General features: G+C 39.1%; 1 protein-coding gene across 1 annotated transcript in view; it reads right to left on the bottom strand.

Moving 5' to 3' along the window:
* LOC135746680 (von Willebrand factor A domain-containing protein 7-like) overlaps positions 1–18,176 on the bottom strand; it is a 39,184-nt gene extending 21,008 nt beyond the window's left edge. Inside the window, exons 1-11 of the mRNA XM_065265336.2 lie at positions 18,142–18,176; positions 15,280–15,495; positions 14,576–14,857; positions 13,632–13,725; positions 12,804–12,932; positions 12,467–12,653; positions 11,274–11,443; positions 10,519–10,631; positions 10,110–10,226; positions 9,759–9,965; positions 3,698–3,830 (exon numbers count right to left, since the gene is read on the bottom strand). Of these exons, the coding sequence (XP_065121408.2) occupies positions 3,698–3,830; positions 9,759–9,965; positions 10,110–10,226; positions 10,519–10,631; positions 11,274–11,443; positions 12,467–12,653; positions 12,804–12,932; positions 13,632–13,725; positions 14,576–14,857; positions 15,280–15,474 (1,627 nt within the window). The 5' untranslated portion in view covers positions 15,475–15,495; positions 18,142–18,176. The remainder of the gene's footprint in view (positions 1–3,697; positions 3,831–9,758; positions 9,966–10,109; positions 10,227–10,518; positions 10,632–11,273; positions 11,444–12,466; positions 12,654–12,803; positions 12,933–13,631; positions 13,726–14,575; positions 14,858–15,279; positions 15,496–18,141) is intronic.
* Positions 18,177–21,608: the final 3,432 nt, after the last annotated feature.

Here is a 21,608-nt window from a genome sequence, read left to right as displayed (position 1 = left end):
CACCTGTCGCATCTTGCTCGTCATCTCCTCCTTTGGAGTCAGAAGCATCTGAGGTCCCTTCGTGCCATTTACATCCCGGGTACGCTCAATACAGCGGCAGACGCGCTTTCTCGAGCTGCGCGCCCCGGCGAATGGCGACTCCACCCCCAGATGGTCCAGCTAATTTGGAAGAAGTTCGGTCGTGCGTAGATAGATCTGTTTGCGTCACCGGACGATACCCACTGTCGCCTATTTAATTCACTAACCGAGGGCAGCCTCGGCGTGGATGCGTGGGCACACAGCTGGCCGCGGGGATGCACAAGTTCGCAATCCTTCCAGTGAGCTTAATCGCACAGACACTGTGCAAAGTCAGGCAGGACGAGGATAGCCCTTTATTAATCGTCCGTACTGGACGACCAGGAATTGGGTTTCATAGTTAATACTCCTCGCGACAGCCCTCCCTGGCGGATTCCCCTGAGGAAGGACTTTATTTCTCAAGGAAGGGGCACATTTGGCACTCGCGCCCCGACCTGTGGGATCTCCATATATGGTCGTTGAGCGCGCACAAGGTTTAGGTGATTTATCGCAGCCAGTATCTAACACCATCAACGCGGATCGAGCTCCGTCCACAAGACGGGCTTACGCTCTTAATGAAACCTTTTTCGTCGTCCGGTGCTCTTCGCAACGCGAGGACCCCAGAGAATGCCCATTAACATTGTGCTTTTATATTTTCTACATAGGTTAGATGGTAGGCTGTCCCTCTGCCATTAAAGTTGATATCGCCGCTATTTCTGCTCATCACTCACTTATCAACGGAAGATCAGTTGGCCAGCATGATTTGGTTATTACATTTTAAGAGGCGCTCGCAGGCTAAACCCCTCGCGCCCTCCCTCTTTCATCCTGAGACCTGTCCATGGTGCTGAAGCCTACAGGTCCCCCATTTGAGCCTTTGCAGTCTGCGAGTCTGACGTTTTTTATCAATGAAAACTCTGACCCTGCTAGCATTGGCCCCCATGAAGAGAGTAGGGGATTTACATGCATTCTCTGTTGACGATTCGTGCCTTTAGTTTGGTCCTGCTGTCTCACTGAGACCCAGACCAGGCTACGTGCCCAAAGTTCCCACCACTCCCTTCAGAGATCAGGTGGTGAGCTTGCAAGCGCTGCCCCCGGAGGAGGCAGACCCAACCATGGCTTTGTTGTGCCCGTACGCGCACTGCGACTCTACGTGGCTCGCACGCAAAGCCTCAGGACCTCAGACCAGCTCTTTGTTTGTTACGGTGATCAGCAGAGAGGGAAGGCTGTCACTAAGCAGAGGATGTCTCTTTGGATAGTTGTTACTATCGCCCTTGGCTTATAATCTGCAAGGTATTCTTGCCCCTTTAATTTGAGAGCGCACTCCACACGGAGTGTTGCCTCATCTTGGGCTATCGCTCGTGGTTCCTCGCTAACAGACATCTACAGAGCTGCTGGTTGGGCGACACCTAATACGTTCATTAGATTTTCAGTGTTCGTATCGAGCCTGTATCCTCTCGTGTTTTTTCCTCACCAAGGAGAGCACGGAGAGCAGACTCGCAAGTCTGCTTGCAGCCTCCGACTGGTGCTCTAAATTGAGTGTCAGTATGGAAGGCCATCAGAGCAAAAATGCGTAATGGTTTGAATTGCTCTTCCTCCGCTGCCTTGGCAGCCTTTGTTGCGGAGCATTGGCTGTCAGCCTTTCACTAGCTGTATCCTCGCGAACCTACATGTCTGGCTCGGGCTCCACATTGCGTCCCACCGGGTTCCTTTGTGAGTATTTTTCCGTGGGGTAAATCCTACTAGCCCACGTTTCCCTCAGCAGAGCACTGCTTTGCTTACACAGCCACGGCTCTCATTTATACCTCAACTACGGTTGACCTTCGCCCACCAATAGCCCTTAACGGGGCGGTGGCTTCCGCAGCGTCCCTACTATACCGCTCAGATAGGGCGCTTCCCAGTCGCTGGCACTACTGTGGGGTTAAAGGAACATCTAGTGCCCGGCCTTCTGCCTTAAAACCTAATTCTCCTTATCCTTAAGTGGAACCGGAGGGCTTTACGCAGACACTGGAAGAGGTCAGCCCTCAGTGGCGTTTTGATAGGGATTCCCAATTCGTCGGTCACGACGTGACGTCGTAGTGACCGACTGAAAGGGAACGTCTCGGTTACGGATGTAACCCTCGTTCCCTGAAGGAGGGAATGGAGACGTCACGTCCCGTCGCCACAGAGCTGCTCCCTGCTGTTTATCGACCGGTCACTTTCTCCTGGCTTTCTCAGCGAAAAGAAGCTAATTTCCATATTTGCACCTGCTGCTTATAAAGCGGGGCGGCGCCAGCATTATGCAAATATCTCAATGCCAAGTTCATTGGCGTTTTAGTAGTATACGAAGCAGATTGGTCTCTCTAAGCAAGTTCCCAATTCATCGGTCACGACGTGACGTCTCCGTTCCCTCCTTCAGGGAACGAGGGTTACATCCGTAACCGAAACCGAGCCCTGCCACGGAGCAGAGTGGTGGGAGAGCCGGGTAGTGACGATTCTGGGAGAAGCACGGGGCCACAGCAGTGACATTTATACTGCTGGTCTACACCTACAACGCCAAACGGTCCCAGGTTTAATTCAGGGAAGACGGGGAAATGACCTCAATGAACCTGAGTACAGTACCTGTGAAGTACTTGCCTGTCTGTCTTCACAAGCCAACCTGGTGAGAGAGAAAGTCCCAGTGTTTGCCAAGTAATCCTTTGTGTTACAGCTAAAAAGCCTGCAAAAGGAGAGAGCCCGAATTCAATACCTGTAGATACTTACCGTGGGAAGCCTGTCCGAGTCCGACGTCGGGGGAGAGTTGGAGGTGTACACGGCCACAGGTACCTGGAAGAGAGAAAGAGCCTTGGTCATTGACCAGAAGTATTCTGTGTTTACAGTGGAGAGTCGGAAGACAAAGAGGGTGTGAACCCAGCTGTCCGAGAGAAACCTACCTGATACCACCCTAGTGTAGCGTCAAGGGATATACCAGCCTGTCGCCAGAAAAACCCCCAGGTATACATAACACTGAACCACCACTTACCATATTGTTTTAATCTGCCTCCAGGAGAAGAAAAAAGGGGGGGCCACGGGATCAAGGAAACAAGGTGTAGGAGCCTTGCCCCGCTGTCTCCCCCCTTTTTTCTTCTCCTGGAGAGCAGACGGAGATACCCTTTGTTTTAACTTACCCTTGCCCCTTTTCCCTATACATTTTAAATAAATTAAATAAATTACTTTTAAATTATACTTATGCTTGTGTTGTCTGGTCATTGGGTTGACTTTGGGACCTCCTCGAGGTGGAAACTAGGAAGGGGCGCGGCTTGTTTACATCTGTGGTCCGCCCTGACCTGTGACAATGCCTGCAACATGGTTTACACTTGTGACAGATTTACTAAACAGGACAAATTAGCGTGAGAGCGCAATTCCAAAATGTGCTGACAAGGTGCACGTTAAAGAACACAGGCACAACATCTAAATTCCGTAACAACCACAGCAATTTAAGACATGCTTTTCTTGGGCGTTAAATAATGGCGTAAATACCAGTAGTTTGATGAGTGCAAACCTTAGTTAACCACAATGCGTGAATCAAATACTGTCCTCCCATAGTTTGCGTCCGATTTCCTTTAATATTGTCTAATAATGTGCAGTTAATATCATATTGTCAAAATATACAGTATGTCTAGCTCACCTGTTGGGTTGTAAAGGGTAAAGACTGGAGAGACCCCTGTGATATACATAGTCACATTGGACAGAGATGAATCCAACACAAAAGAAAAGTTTTCTGCCTTTGCTGGATTTCTCATGACTTGAAGAACAGTCACCTTAAAAAAAACAAGGATATGTGTAGGTATAAATCTTGTTTATGTAATATAAATTACAATATCTACGGGTGGTTTCCTTGACAGAGATTGGCTTAAACCAGGACTAGGCCTTAGTTTAATTAAAAATATATAACCAGATTTAACAAACATGCCTTAGTAAAAACGTTACTGATGTACATTTTGAGGCAAAACAAAGGGCACTGATGTATTTTAAGATATGTCAGTGCAAGTTGTTTTCAGTTTGGACAGCTCTTACATTTATTTTAATCTTGGACTAGTCCAGTGTTTCTCAAACTTTTTCTGCCATTCCCCACTTTAGAGGTAGGGAAAGTTTTGGAGACGCATCTGTGCCCAATCGCCCCCCAAAAATGGGAATCAACTAGGCTTTAAGTTTAACTGTTTAAATGTATTTAATCATGTCATAGTTTAAACAGCATTATATCACATGTCTGTTGAATGCTGTATGCTGATGTTGAATGCTGTATGCTGATGACAATGTTCTGCGGGTATGCATTAATTTCTGATAACCGCACACCTAACGTGTCAAATGTCTTAAAAATAGGCACCAGAGCAATGCTTGTGGTAACCGTGGAATAAGAGTAATAATTGACTCTGGTCCTTTGAATTATTTTAAAATAATGCACACCCGCGGTGTAACGTCACTCCGTTAGCGTCGTGCCGCATTGCACCTTGGGTGTGCATTATTTTCTTATAATTCAATGGCCTGTCGTCAATTATTCCTTACTTAAACACTTTCAATAGAGAAAATAAACATGCAAATGTATTATACTTTGCATGAAATATGATTTTGTTCAAAAGTAAATAATAAAAATGCAACTGTGTTTGCATTTTGTCTCTGACAAAAGTCATTATACTTTCTTTTTGGCTGGCTTTTTAGTTGATTAGGTCCACTGTCCGTCTTGGTTTTCTCTGCTGGTGCCAAATCTCCAGTTTTCTTTTAACTTTGTGTCACATACTTATCCGTTGTTAACTTTTATACCTGCTACGTGGTTTTAGATGCGAAATGTGAAGCAAATGTGAAGCAATTGAGCATATGTGCTTGGCCTTTTTTTGGTGGGTGCTCAAGCTAAGCACCGGAGCACTTATGGGACCGGCGGCCATGTGCGAATTTGCACGGGGGTTACGGGGGTCATGACCCCCGCAAAAATCAAATCCAGATAATATAACCCCCCTAATATCATCACATCATTCAAATTAAAAGAAATATGAAATATTACGAATTAACACTTTTATTCGTTTTCTTCATTAATTTCATTTGCCAGCAAGAAAGGTAGTATTATATTTTAAATAATCTGTAATGTACCCCCCCGCACCGACAAGTTGGTATTACCCATCCCGCTTTCTCTCCAAAGTATGTTCACTGTTTTGTGCGTGCGCAGTGGCTGGATGAATGGCTGGAGAAAGCTGACGGTGCATGATGAAAAGGACAAGGCAGCTTGTCACACCGTGCTGAATGACTGATGATCTGCTTTTATTTCATTTTTTATTCAAAATTTCACAAATTTGTTAGCTATATTAGGATATATCTGAAGTTGAAACTCTGATCAGATTACTCCTTGTCGTACCAGTCTCCTCCTCTGAGGCAGAGCAGAGATGAGCTTTAGTGCTCCAAGTTAGACGATTAAAGACTTGGTAGTACAAAGCACAACGTTTTACGTCTTTTCTGACTTCTGGCGCGAACACACGGTGAAAAGCGCTATTTTTAGCCTTTCATTGATAAAACTAAAGCGTCTGATCTCCGTAGTTTCATTTTGAAAGCGTGTGAAAGTTGCGCGATCCTATTTCATCAATTGCACTGAAAATTCAGAGAAAGCTCTAACATATACACGTAAAAAACACCGTGCAGTATGTTTACTTGCTAAACAAGTAGTAGACTCTGAGTCTCTGACTTAATATTAGTTTGCGTTCATATAAACTCATCATTACTCCCGCTCGCGTTATGACAGCAGAGAGACTCGCCAACCCGTCTCGCCAGACTCACAGTATTCAGGACAGAAGTGTTCGAAAGTGGACAAAAGAGACGAATTTAAATACCAGGTGTAAACGTGTCTCTCTCGTCCACTTGTGATCCGATCGATGAAAACACATCTTAATACCAAGTGTAAACAGTCCCCAGTTTACGCACAACTATGACACACAGAGCCGGCCCAGCCACTAAACGACACTTGCAATTGCAAAGGGCCCCGTGGCCAGCAGAGGGCCCCCTAGAGTCACTCCCAGCTAGTGGTTGAAATAAAATTATACATCAAAAGAAACATAAAATAAATTAAAAGAAATTGATCAACAGCACTCTTTATCAGTCATCATGATAAGCACAGTTGTTATTTATTTAGTTCATAATTATGGCGAGTTCCCCGCTAATCTTGACCCTGACTGACCCTATGATGTCACTCATCACCTGATCATTGTCTGTCAGACTACGCTTGTTTGAGATGCAGCTTGCCTTGCCTGGAATTTAGACGAGAGCAGACGGCTGTAGTAAGGGGAGGAGTGAAAAAACTGTAGGCAAGCCAGACGCTTCATGAATCTCGCTGTGTTGTGGACTGCAAACATCAGCAATGGAAGAGATCGCGTTCGCGTATTTTATCGCGGATTAAATAGATGCAACTGAAATACCAACAAATGCATTAACATTAAGATGTTTATAAGGAGAATCCACAAAGGTGAACTGTTCATCACTGGAAAAGGCTACTTAGTAAATGTTGGGATGTAATCTAAGTCTAGTGGTAATATAAATTCGTTTTTTGTGTGAAATATAAACAGCTCATATTAAAAATAATTCAACACTAATACATAAGTTTAAAGGAATTAATAAAAAAAATATGAATGTCGTAAGTCAAGAACAAGTTGAAAAACGCATCTCGCCCTGATCACCGGTGATCGGTTATGTGCAGATTTAGCTCATCTCAAACAAGCCTATTAACTTTTGTTATGCTATTTAAGTAAGGGATAATATATAGTGAGGCGGTTGTTAAAGCTAATGTTAGCTACATTTAATCTTGTTTGTGGTGTTTTAGATATTATTGTTAATGTTGTTTATTTGAAAAATTTAAACATTTAAGTGTTCTATTTATTATTTTATATAATATTTTATTTAAATGTCATTCTATTTACTCTGTTTCATTCAAATTATATATAGGTTGATGTTTGTGCCTCTTAAACTCTGGTCTCAATTAAAAATGTTTCTTTGATGGTCAGTGAAAATAACTTTTATCAGTCTTTTTATTCAGCAAGTCCATCAGTGTGTGTCCGTTGCACTGCACTGTCAATCAGTTCAGTGGTATCATATTTTTCCTGTTATACATCAAACATGAAACTCAAATCAAGAACTCAAGGGGGCAGTTTCCCTGATAGGAATTAAACTAGTCCTAGACTAAAATAAAAGTAGGCTAAGGTGTCTTTGGGAGCATCAAAGGTTGATTTCAATATGTGACCTTACTCAGTCAAAATAAAAGATATAAAGGTTATATTTTCATAGAATGTTCTTTGCATTATATAAGATGCTTTTATGTAGAAAACATTAAAGGAACAGCATTTAGGATTGTGGCCAAAACTGGTATTGCAATCGCAAAACTTGTGGCTAAAACTGGTACTGCAATCACACAACTGGAACAAGAACTCAAGGGGGCAGTTTCCCTGATAGGAATTAAACTAGTCCTAGACTAAAATAAAAGGAGGCTAAGAGCTGTCCAAATTGAAAAAAGCTTGCACTGACATATCTTAGAATACAACAGTGCCCTTTGTTTTGCCTCAAAATAAACACAAGTAATGTTTTTAGTAAGGCATGTTTAAAATTAGTTATGTTTTCTAATTAAACTAAGGCCGAGTACTGGCTTTAGATAATCCCTGTCTGGGACCACCCCAAGATCTTTTATTATCATTCTGTAGGCAACATGTTGCCACATAAGAACAAAATACGTACTCAGGACCAGCAACGTAAAAAAAGATAATTAACATATACAGTATACATAGAATAGTTAAAACATAATTTAATAGACATTTTAAAAAAACTAGATAGATATAATATGTACAGTATAGTTATAAGGTAGTCATTTCTTTTCTTTAGGCCTTACTTAAAACGGTCAAATGGGCCCTCGACCAAACTGTGCTTAGGGCCCCCGAAGGTCTAGGGCCGGCTCTGATGACACAGCAGAGGCTGAAACATGTTGCAGTGTGTCACATCCATCAGGACAAATTGGACTTCTTAAAGGGACACTTCACCCATTTGCATTAAAGGTGCTCTAAGCGAATTGAAGCGTTTTAGACCATAAAACATTTTTTGTTACATACCGGAAACATCTCCTCACTATCTGCTTGCTGCCTGTCCGCTGATCAAACTGTAAAAAAACGCGATCTCTGTAGACAGCCCAGGCTTCACAAACGGCAATATCAACAAATGGCCAAACCTACAAACAGAAACCATAACAAAGTGTTCCAGCCAATAAACGACAAGAAGGATTTGGGGGTGGGGGTTGGGCGCGTTCATGAAAGCACGGAAGGGAGGGGGAGGGGGAGGAGTTAGCTACGCTCTGTCTGTTTGAAAACAGTCCAAACATCAACAGGAAGTGACGTCGCACATTATTCGCTTAGAGCGCCTTTAAGCTTTGTATAGTTACAAACTCAGTCATGTTTTTGAATGGTCATGCATCTTTCCCTCTGTTTCCCCTGAGACAGGAGAAATATGGAATTCAGTGTTGCACTTCCTTCTTTCAATGATGTAAAAATCATCATTTTGCATTTCTTTTACACCGAGACATAAACAGGTGTTTGGTGCTTTTATCTGAATGGTATGTGTGTTAAGTTGCAGCCTAATATGTTGTCACATACAGTACCGTAAATGTGATTTACAGATAGGTTTTCTTTTGTATTTACATGCTTTTGTTTAGATTTTGTTAGTGGATGGTGAGTTTTGGTGATGCCCACCAATATGTGAAATCTGTTCTTAATAAAGGTGCAAGCTGCACTCCAGTGTGCCACACTGTATTGTGTAATGTATTGAGAGTTGAATTGTTCATAATACATTTGCTGCATGTAGGTGCCAATACAGTGATGGAATTGATTAATCTTTAAGTTCTTGTTTCTTTTTTGATAAAATATTGAACAGACAAAAAATGTGGAAACTGCCACTGCTGGCTAGTGCTTAATTTGTGTCAGTATGGCATAAATAGTCAAGTGAACAGCTGCATTTATGTTAAGTAATCTAAATCAGTAAAAGTATCACAATGTATTTATAATACAGGAGCGGAAAATTAGCATGTTACCTTTTACACAAGAAAATTATTCAATAAATAAATAAATATGCCGCGAGTTTAACCCCCCCAATGGTAGACCCAAAGTTACGCCCTTGCCGGCGCCTATATGTATGTGCTGTTACACTTCTATCCGTAAAACAACACTTGGTTCAAGTGAGAAATATTTTTGGGGTTATAATGTTTCTAGCTGGAGTGAAAACGTGTTCTGATGGTGTACTTCTTTGCAACCTTAAGTGATGAAGAGAGAAACATCTTGCCTCATTGTTCCACCCCAAGCCGGGTCATCACTGATATCAGTTACCTCCCCTTGCAAATAGCGCACTTACTCAGAGTCTGCTGGCCGTTTGCGTTCACACAAACTTGAAGACATATAGCTGAGCGAGATTGTACATTATATTTTTTATAGTTTGTGACGTGCACACCACCACAGTTGTGCAGTGGTTATGACAACCGTCGCAGCCCTAATGGGCACAAAAATTACTAAAGTTTGTCACGCCTGCCACTTGTAATGTTCCAATTCCCAATCAGTGGGGAGCGCCGCAAACTTTGAGAAATGCTGAACTACTCTAATCCCTGTCCATACCGGCCCTTAAAGTTTATAATAGATTTTGCATAATTACATGTATTCATTATAATGTGATTATTTTAAACATACCAGAGCAGAGGCAGATAAATCAGTAATAACTTCTGTGGCCTGAGAAAGTGTTCTCTTGGTGACCTCTATGACATGTCCACCAGAAACATCTGCCAAGTCTCTGTACAGCTTTATTTCTGGTTGAGACATTCTTGTTGAGGAACGCTGAGATTGTGAGACGTACCTTCTTTTGCGGAATAAAAAGGTTTTTGTCAGCAAGAAATTGACCTGGGTTTTGGGAGCACACAAAGCAAAGAGTGAGACAAAGATCCAAAACAGATAGAAATACAGATGAGACCAAAATGTTTTAGCAACAGAGTTGATGCAATAAATAGGGCAGTGGTAACGCATGAATGAACTGCAGGCACTTACTCTTGACTTGGTGTTTTCTATCATGGCTCGAATTGTGCTTTCTAATTCAAAGTCTTTGGCTCCAGCATCAGTAAACACATAAATGTCTGAAGATGGAGGAGCTCCTGCAAGTGCCATCTAAAGAACCAAATAACAATAAAAACAACTAAAAATTTTTTAACTTTAAGACGTCATAGCACATTCTTTTAAAGTTAATTTAGTTAAAATGCAGTCTTATAGCCCTTTCACATTGGGGCTATAAAGCAATGTTAGATGATGTGCTGCTGGGTTATTGTTACTCAACCATGAGTTGAAACAACCCAGCAGTTGGGTTAAAGCATGTTCTGTCCAATAGTGACCCAACCCTGTGTTTAAACAACCCAGCACTTTTTTAGAGTGGATACATACACACACACATGGAAATGCCCACCTGGAGTCCAGATAAGGACATTTCTGATTTATCTCCTCCGTCATGAGCTGTGAGCAAGCTTATTTTTTCTTTGAAATACTCTGCATTTTGAGTCCTTATCAGTGGTCCAAAATCTGTAGTCATCAAGCATATACAATATCTCACGAAAGTGAACAACCATTTTACCATATCTTATGATAATATTATTCTTTTATGCTGACCAGTCGATGGTGAACACCCTTTAAGTCAAAGAACTCTCTGAGGATTTGAGAATTAGAAATGTTGTTCTCCACAAAGATAGCCTAGGCCCTAGGCTATGAGAAGATCGGTAACACTCTGAAAATGAGGTACAGTGCAGTGGCCAGGATCATACAGAGGTTTTCCAAGACTAAACTAAACTGAAGCGACAATGGTTTGAAAATAGGAAAAAGCAGTTGAGTAACCAATCCGTGAGAATGCCACGGAAAAGAAAGTCTGTGATAAGGCCACGGAAAAATGCGAAGATCCGCAAGTATGCCATGGAAAAAAAATTTGTAGTCAATACTATTAGTGAACTTTTATCAGTTTATGGAGCAAAAATTATAAAATTCAACACATTATTAAAAAAAATAGTAATACTGTAGAAATATTATCTACCAGTGATATGTTACAAACTTCAACACAAAGTAAATTTTACATGTACATATACACCATACAGGGCTATACACCACCAGAGCACCACCACAACACAGTTTTGAAGTAGCCAGGTCATATATAAAATAGTATAACAGGTCTACCTGGGTCATTAAATGGAACTAGGATATATTCTGAAGGTTTCTCTGCTGATGCTATCCTGCTGTCAATAATGTTAAAGGACACTCTCTTTGCCGCTTTGATGTCATCAGACATACTGCCTGTGGTGTCAATAACAAAAGCCAGCACTGACGTCTTGTTCATCCCCACCAATCTTAGAGAAATAAAGTAGGAAATCAATTACTTTACACATGTTTTTGTAAAAAAAAAAATTATAATAATTTGCAAATTGAGTAAAGGTTTTGTCTTTTACAAATGGTATCCTTCTATCTTTATATGTTTGTTATAAGCTCTTAGTTCTAAATTCTGTTCAGTTAAATTAAGTATTTGTCAGAATCACTGACTACGTTTACATATACTACAACAATAATGCGATTTTGTCCAATAATTAGAGAAAAGAACGTAATTGCAGTAAAAATGTATACATGACTGGAGCTAACCTCTACACTCCTTTTACATGCGGTTTTTATTTTCTAATTATTCGGAATATAGCCCAATGCAGAGCACAAATGATGATCTTTCACTGTTTTAATTTACTTACATTAAATGACAAATACGCATTTCGTTATGCGGTCCTGTAATGAAGACAGAAATATTATGACAGGGCCTGTAACAATTTTATAAGCTGCTGTCGCATTACTTGAGCTGTTTCTGGATGAAGGCAGACTGCTGACAGTTCGTATTTAAATGTTTCAGGGAAACTTGAAGTTTTGAAGAAAAACTTGAAGCAAGATGCGTGACTAAAACACATGCCACTTCAGTTAGTGCGGTATAGATGCAATTAAAGTGTTTACATGGCCGCATACTTCGATTAAAAACACTGTACACCACCTCTTTTAATACGATTATACTTACTGCAATTATGAGCTTGATCACATTATTTTTATCGAAGTAGTGCATTCACATGAGGTAATCGCAATATTGCCAAAATCCCATTATAATTGCATTATGAGGGTGCATGTAAACAGGGTTGGTGTCAATCTGTCTTATTGGGGCGGTTTCTTATCGTGTATTTATTTGTGCTCTGTTTTTGTCACATTTCCTGTCCAAGCTTAACCTGCTCTTGCACCACTACTGAAAAGATTACAAGTTCAGAAATCATCAGATTTTATAAATTTCACAAAAAAATTCACTATGGTTTTCAAAAAATAAACATCTCTGAATAAGGGTCCCATACTGAAGAAAGGCCTGGTTGCCTTTGGCCAGTCTAATGTCTTCCAGCAATTCCATGGTGGCTCTGATGGCCATGTCTGCAGCACGCTGGTGATAGATGCCATGACTTGAGGTGATCTCATCTTTATTGATACCTCCAGTAGGTTTTTTAAAACTGCTCTTGTCAAATTTGCCACCGTGGCTACACTTGCCTAAAAAATAGAAGTTAAAGTTTAAGTCTAATCATCCTAAGATGTATTGGTATCATGATGTGTCATGACTGTATTGAGGATTTTTATTGGCTGATGATATCCAAAGCAGATCTAACCCATAATACTGTATCAGAGGACATGCTTCCTTACCTTCAGGTTTGGATGAGGAAATCATGCTGAAATATCCTGAAGTTAGGAGGTTCTTTTCTTTTAACTCTGGGAGGATATTATCACTGCAGTTACTTCCATTGCAGTTTCTGCATGTTTTTGTGTTGGTATCTAAACATGTGTTTGCGTTGGAATAAACACACAGTGAAAAATCATTGAGATGTAATCTTTGTTAATTTCAAAGATGTACAATAATAATTGTTGACAGCTTTTGTGTTATATTATCAATAATTTTAAAGTCCCCCTGTGGTGAAAAGCAGCATGTTTTGTTATTTCTATGGGGTGTTTTTAATATGCTTCAAGACAAACCATGTGCAAATTCATAATTCAACATCATTGCAGAGTATTTATTTATTTTTTTTAATAAAAAAATGTATCCAATGTATGGATTGTAATAAATTCATCCATTCATCCCACCACCAGGTGGCATCCTCTCCCATCTGGACTATGGACTCACACTCTAATTCCACATTCACTTTCTTTTCTGTTTATAGAGGGTATGCAGGTGTGTTAAATAAGGAGACATCTAAAACTTCTGGGAGGGGCCCAGGCCTCGTAGACCAGGATTGGGAAGCATGGCAGGATTTATGTAAGGAATATTGATGACGGGCCGTTGATTTTTGAAAATAATGCACACCCAAGATGGTAAAGCACACCTCATATAAAATACATCATATATTGTATGTATGTAATTGGTAATTACCCATTTTAACTATGTCATTAATCAACTTTGTGTGTTTAGATTAGAACCACAAAGGATTTTTATGTAAAATTTGAAAAAAGTTTATGTGAGAACAATTGTCACTATACCTGCTATGTTGTCGATTATTTTGTCCCCGTCAATGAGTTTGCTGAAAGGAACACTTTTATCCAGTTCCACCCAGTTACTGTGGCTGTAGAAATCCTATATGTAAAAACAAAGCCATTTGCATTTCCTGTCAAATTTTCAGAATGCAACAAACAGACATTATTAATTCATTTACAGGGACTTGTCTGACATGTCTGATTTAGACAGCAATAAATTAATAGTTATAAGAATTTAACTCAGTATTTTTAAAACAAATTTGCAAATTGCATGAGTTGCACTCAGCTAAAACCAATATAAACAACCCAAATTAGAATATTTCCACAGTTTCTATTGCTTGCGTATTGTTGTTGCCTGTACTGTGCGTGGTTTTATGGTTTCATTATTTGAGAATGTCCTTCTTGTATATGGCCAGATTAAATTATGCCATACCCTAGGTTTTTGTGAAACGCTGCCACTGGTTTCAACCTAAAATGCTGGGTTTTTTTAACCCATTGTTGGGTCAATCCCCAATATTTTCTGGGTTAATTTAACCCAAAGGTAGGGCTTCTCTCTTTTTGACCCAACATTGGGTTGAAAACAACCCAGCATTTTTAAAATGCATGGTGCAAGAGTTTTTTTTTTACCAAATATATTTTACTGAATTTATTAGGACATTGACCAAATTGCTGATTCTTTTTTTTTTTAGAAATGACAGTGAATAGTGACTGGAGAGACTTTTTTAAAGTGAAAATTTTTGCATGCACTTAGTAGTTTTCTGTAAAGAAGGTAACATTTGTTAAATACCAATTAAATCACTGAAGTAACATTTGTGAAAATAAGGAATTTCAATTACTAATAACCTTTTCATTGCTATTAAAGTAAAATTACTGAACCTAAACATAAGCACACCGGGTTTTGCATCTTAGCTCTTCATATATTCTTACACACTGACCTTGTTAAACCATACCTGTAAAGTATGATATATTATCCCCAAACTGATGCGGGCAAAAACATAGCTTTCCTCATCTATGTCGGTTTTCACTGATTTCAGGCCATCAGTAATAAGCTGCTGCGCTTCCCTGATTTTCTCAGCATCACAGTGCCGTTCAGGATGGATTTGATCTATGTCCACAAGAGCATTAGAATAAGAAGTACTGGACATAGCTGATTGAAAGCCATGTGTGGAGTGGACAGAATATAATCTTGAGCAGGCTTGCTGAACAGCAAATACAGTCAGGGTGTTGTCGATCTGAATATGGAGAGTGAAAACAATTGTAAAAATGCAAAAAATATGCATATATATATATATATATATATACATACATATAGATCAATCAAAATAAAACATTCTTTCCTTTTAGTATAAATATGTTAGGCTTAAAAACCACATTCCAACAGTCTAGTTTTTCTGAGTATGCACTGTGCTAGTGATCTTTGGATATTTTATTCCAAAAATCTTAAATAGTGTGCCTATAAACAATATAAGGGTGAGAATAAATGACTGAATCTTTATTTTTATACAATTATTTCATAAAATGAGTTTAACATCCAGTCTTAATTTAATTAATTAATTAAACAAATTTTGCTTTCTGTCAAGGTCTGTCCCTGAGTTATGAAATAACCAAAACCCCTTGCACCTCAATGGCTTATACTCCTAAATTCTGGTCTTACAGTTAGCTTGAGGTCTTGCCCCTCAGCAATGGCTACGTCACGGCACACTTCTGCAGTCTTGCGGAGAATGGCCATCTCAGTGATTTGTCGATGGGTGAGGGAGCTCCCAGAAGTAAAGGGTTTGAAAGCTGTTGCCCAGGGGGGCTGAAAGGCCCCCCTGTTGAGAAATACAGCCAAAAATATCAGCAACATCATGACTGTCTACAAGCACAGGTCCTATGGGAAAATTCACAATTTAAAATGTTAGTAAAGCAGCTTTAAAACAATGTTCACACTGGCTTTGCTGCAAGATTAATTGGAGGATTCCTTAATCAATAGAAAGGTTCACAAACAGCAGGTCACTTACATAATACTGTAGTAATTTAAAGTATCCTCGTAAATTAAGTGGTGTAAACAAGACTTGATTCGAAAGAGCATCTCAAAAATGAGGCCAAAGGTCTGACACACGCCAAATGTTTCACTTTCATTTCTTCACATAGTTTCCAGATCAATATATATATAGCAACATATTAACCTAAAGTGTGCTTTTTTGAGTATGTGCATTTGTGTTTCTTTCTAAGTCAACTAAACATATCATTACTGTTAATTACATAGATTCGCTTTTTTGTGTCATTATAAATGCTCAAATCAACAAAAGTGCAATGGTGGCAGTAGAAGTAGCTCTTAAATAAAAACGAAGTGCTGAATGACATTGAATGTGAAGTGAAAGTACCGCTAACATGTTCAAAGTTTAGCAAGTCATGTCTGCTCCTTTTGAAATAATAAACCCACATACTGGGAACTGTATTCTCTGAAGTTGAAGCACTGCTACTTGGGCGGAGTGAGTTGTGGAACATAGTTCCCAGTATACTGTTAAAAGATGGCTGTGTCTCATATGACCGAACGCTTTTTATTTGGTGTGAGACTGCTTAAAGTTAAAAAGTGTGTGTGCGTGTAATAGAACCCTGCCTAAAACGCAACAGAAAACTTAATGAATTTATTGGTTTTGGGGCAGTTTCCCAGACAGGGTTTAGGTTCATCCAGAACTAGGCCTTATATTACGACATTTAAGTCGTTTTCACAAACGAACCCTACAAAACAATACTGGTGTGTATCTTGAGACAAAACAGGTTTCACAAATTTATAATTCTCTTTATAGCCTTATCCACTGAAGCTATTTTAGAAAAACCACACAGTTATCAAAACTAGACTAGACCCTGCATTATATGCAAATAAGTATATTACAGTAGATGGTAAAAACACAGATTTACTACTTCCAAGATTTTTCAGGATGTAGAATAATAGAACTTCAGAAAATAAAATAAAAGCATTTACATAATCTTTGTCCTTTTGTTTGTTGATTTTACAATGTCTTGTGTCAACCAGGCTATAAACTATATTATACAACAGTTCTTTCTGGTTCTCGAATCTGATTGGCTAAGAGCTATGCGATATTGTGCTGATAACGGCACTGTAACCGCATCACCTTTCGTATCATTCCGCCACCTAGTGAATGGAGGTCCTAAGCAGGCTCATCTCTGAATGGAAAAACACAGACGCGCTGTTTTGAATCACTCTCCGTGTGTCTCAGTTTACTTGCTCATAAATCAGTCTGTGAATCCCCAATCGGAAGTAATTATTCTGTCAAAGATCAGCGCTCTTGGATGTTACGTTAAAGTTAATGGGAGAAATGTCTTGTCACATCGTGTGGACGATTAACACTTGGAAAGAGGAATATAAACACTCGTTTTTTTCTGGAGCTATATCTTTTATCAGAACGCGAAAACACCGTGGAAATGCAGGTAAGCACCGCAGCTTTTAAATGTGGACATTGATCATTGACTTTATCGTGATGTGACTATTAAAACATGTTATGAGATATCGCCACTGGTATATTTATAAGCAGCATGCAAAAACATCTCTCTGACACTTATAAAAAACCGTTTTGTATAGTACTGACAAGAAAAAAGTTTAATAATAATAATCGAGTGCTCGTATCGCGTTAAGAATAAATGAGAAAGCAATAGTAACGTTATACAAGTATAGTTTTATTAACTTTTACCTCGCGCCAAAACAATAACACAAAAGACACTAAATATGAATAAAAAAACAAGTAATCGTTTGATCATGACACCACATACTGCTGATTTGATCTCATTTTGACGATCATAAACAAACAAGGCCAACATGAGAGCCAGGGTATCTCTGTCAGAGATGTAGCCCAGAGAGGGCGGTGGTCAGCGGGGCGAGTGAACACTCACGTCCGCTCATGCTTTGGTTCTCATTCGTACCGAATCTCAGTAAGCACTCGTTCAAACAGGCGCTATCTTTACTAATCGACTGCAGATTTAAATATAATACATATACATTCTCGACTAAACTAATCTTAAAACTACACTTTGTGACCAAGAAACGGTAATATAAAGAAACCGCTTTTCCGTCCATTGAGTTGTTATGAGCTTCAAAGCAGCCGAAAGTTTTACCTGTCATTCTGGCCGCCCTCAAATCCGTGGCGGAAGAAGTAGTTCTCAAACAAAGAGGCTTTTAAAATAACTCCGTTGTTGTTTTTTAGTTTTCGTTTTTCAAACGTGTGCCGTCGAACTGTTGTATAAAAGCAATATCGCTCTCGGAGTCGTGTGATATAGCTCTATATCATCACGGCTGTGATTGCCTCCGGCCGGAGGCCTAATCACAGCCGTGATGATATAGAGCTATATCACACTCCTACTCGAGCGATATTGCTTAACTATCATTTATATGTACAATAAGTATATGAGATATATCTTGGTTGAGGCTTAAAGAGTATAATTTTTTACAGACTAGATTTGCTTGACAAAAGACTTAACAATACACTTGACTAAAGTTAACTACTGTATGACTCACTTGACTTGAATTGAATTGGAAAAACAAAGTCTTCACAATCAGTACAAAGCAAACAAGAACAGCAAACACAAGGACATTAAATAAGGGAGCAATCAAGAGTGCAACAGGTTACAATCATGAAACAATAATGGGATAATTAACTAGGAAACGAGGGTGCAGGCGCAGGAGATGAGACAAATAAATAAACAAAGGCCATGTGCTATACCACACAAAACATGGGCCTGTCATGATCCTGCCTCAGTACTACTAGGAATAAAACAGAAATAATTAGAAATTAAGATACCAAATATGAATGGTTTAAACTAGCATTAAGTTGTGATTCATTCAGATGTATGATAGTGCAAAGCTAGATCAAACTAGCATATTCATAGCTTACACTTATTCATAACTTACAGGGCCAGATGGAATTTGCTGACTTTTTTTCTGTGTGAAATTTTTTGTAAAAATCTGTGAATTCTGCGGAATGATTTTACATGTTTCATTATTATTATTATTATTAGAATTAGAATTTAAGCTGTAAATATTACAAAATTGCATCTAAAATAATTACTTTTTAAAGGCTTACAATGAAAATGAATACACCTTACCAATGATTTGTCTGAATTAAACTGTAGCAACATGAACCAGATAATGTGCATTTCAAGATACAATTATATTTTGAATATAAAATGACATATATTATTGTTTATAGTGTTATATATAGCAGAATAAAAAAATCTTGCGTTAATATGTTCTCATTATGAATTAAGCAAGTATGAAGATAATTTCATAATTTTTACAACACAATGTAAACTTTATATTAAACATAACAAGAGCATTTGTCTTATAAATGGATTTAAAATGATTATGTGCTGAGTGCTGACTGTCGCGTCACAGACGATTTTCAAGTGAAATCTGCTTAACTCAGCGGTAAGTTTTATTTTATCTCAAATATCAAATGGTTTGTACTCTCTAACATTAAAAACAGTCAAAGCAAACAGCAAGTAGGGTTTATGTACTCCTTGTCAATGACGGTTCACAAATGCACAGGATAGGCTTTGTATGTCTGTGGATATTTTATGCCAGTCCTTTCTGTTCACTTAATACGGCACATCTTTCCGTGTTGTTTTATGTTTGATTTCTACATTTTAAAACTTCTTTTACCATTGTTGCTTGGGTTTGGGGTTAGAACAACTTTTTGATACATAAAATGACATCTTAACCCAAACTCCAAATCTAACCCCAAGTCCAAGCAACCATGGTTTGAAAATAGACAAAACAATGAGAAATCCATATATTAAATGACATCCTAAAGCAAATCCAAACCCAAGTGGAAATGGTTTAAAAAAAACAAAAATAATTTGAAAAACCAATACATAAAACAACATGAAAAGAAGCAAAATATTAAGTGAATGGGAAGGACTTGCATAGCATATGCACGCAAAATTGGAATTTGGTGTATGTATTGCATGGTTATGGGTAAATTGAACATCAGAAAAGTTAACAACTCACTTGTTGTTAAGACTACTGGAAGATGTGCATCTGAATTTCATCCATACTATCCATGTTTATACTAGAACATACTGTTTCAATGGTCTATGAGTAGATTTAATTCAGTACATTCTGTCACAAATTTCGGACGCAGGGTTAGGGTGCACAACAGGGTAACGTTGGTATCGGTGGTGGGCCGTCAGGACCATTAATTAAAAATAATTTTTTTAAAGTGTTAAATGTTTTTCTTTAGAATGCTATTTACTTCTTTTCATTGGTGTAATGTCCGCAAAATGTGTTAGTTTTGCTAAGGTTGAACCGGAGTACCCTAAAAAATTCACATAAAAATCAGCTTACTCAAGTGGGACCAGCTCTACAGATATTGCTAGGCTTGTGTTGAAGGACAACACATCTGATTTGTTACAATCATTGGTGACAGAAACATCAACCAATCAAATTTTGACGTTTATTGACAGCACGTCCTCTGAGTCTAGCGACGTGCCCAGCGTTACCCCTAATGTCTGTCTTAAATTTCCAACGTGAGCGCGAAAATTAAGTTTTTAAAGAAAATGACACCCGCTGTTGCAGATACACCCGATCTTGTTGCCCCCAGCACAAGAAGTTATTTTGTTGGCCGTGTTTACTTTTTAATACGAGTAAAGGGACATGGAATGATACTGGCTTTGACAGTCTGAACAGCTTCACGAAAGCAGCTCTTAAACACCAAGGCTCCGAGCGCCATAATAATGTCAGTTGTGCATTTGAAAACTTTTGGTGAATGTCGTGTGGATTTGCAACTTAACAGGTATAGAAACCAGGAGATCATGAAGCATCTTGACTGTGTTCTCTTTTTGGGACGGCAAGAATTATCAGGGGACACGATGAATCCAGAGATTCGCTGAACAGGAGTAATTACTTGGAATTGTTAACGCCATTAGCGGAGCATGATGCTGACTTGCGACAAACAAACAAATTTGGTGGCAGTTATGATGGATGAGACTGACTTCAGTAACACAGTGCAGCTAGGGTGGCCATTCGTGCCAGTTCCGCCGGACACGTCCCGAACATGTTTTCGGGTTCGTTCTCCGGAAGTCTCGTTGGTCGACCGCATACGTCATCAAGGTTTAATATTTCAGGTTTAATTTCAGAAAAGCAACCGTTACATTTCAAGGTAAGAATGAAACTACTATGATTAAATGACTTAAAATATATAAATCTTAATTTTCTAATGTATTTTAACTGAAATGTGAGAACCTCGATGACGTATGCGGTCGAAGCAATGCGACTTCCGGAGAACGAACCCGAAAACATGTGCGGGACGTGTCCGGCGGAACTGGCACGAATGGCCACCCTAAGCGCAGCTCTTAAATGTACTCATATGTGACTGAAAAGTGACACGTGAGTGCTTTACTACTTGGCGAGTACTGTATCATGCAGATTGTGGTTTGCATCTGATAATAATAAGGGCTTATGCACATTGTTATTGAGTGGTTCGTGTTGCACTGATAGCCTACGTAGATGTGACACTATGCACACAGTGTTCATTGGGGGATTACATTTATTGATACATGCAGTGAAATTTAGTCTGAGTTCAACCCACCCTTACCTAGCATACTGCTTTAGGCTAAATGTTGATCAGCTGTCATGCAGTGTTGTAATGTAACGAAGTAAAAATACTTCGTTACTGTACTTAAGTAGAAATTTCACATAACTTCGCTATTTAAATTTATGTCAACTTTCACTTTTACTCCACTACATTTTCTAGATAAAATGTATACTTTTACTCCGATACATTTCCACTAAGCATATTCGTTACTCGTTACTACAAAATAAAATCAAAAGAAATGTGTGCGACCTCAATAAGGGAGGTTTTGGCGAATCAGTGCTTCTAGATTGCATTACGCACGCTCCGCACACTCTATTTCACGTACACTCTATTTTAGCGTAGTGTTGCCAAAGGATGAGGAAGCACAACTGTAACTGCAATGAAAGCACCT

This window comes from Paramisgurnus dabryanus, chromosome 4 (genome assembly GCF_030506205.2).
Source record: "Paramisgurnus dabryanus chromosome 4, PD_genome_1.1, whole genome shotgun sequence".
Classification (NCBI taxonomy): domain Eukaryota; kingdom Metazoa; phylum Chordata; class Actinopteri; order Cypriniformes; family Cobitidae; genus Paramisgurnus; species Paramisgurnus dabryanus.
Note: the sequence above shows the minus strand (reverse complement) of the source record. Positions and strands in the feature narration are given on the sequence as shown.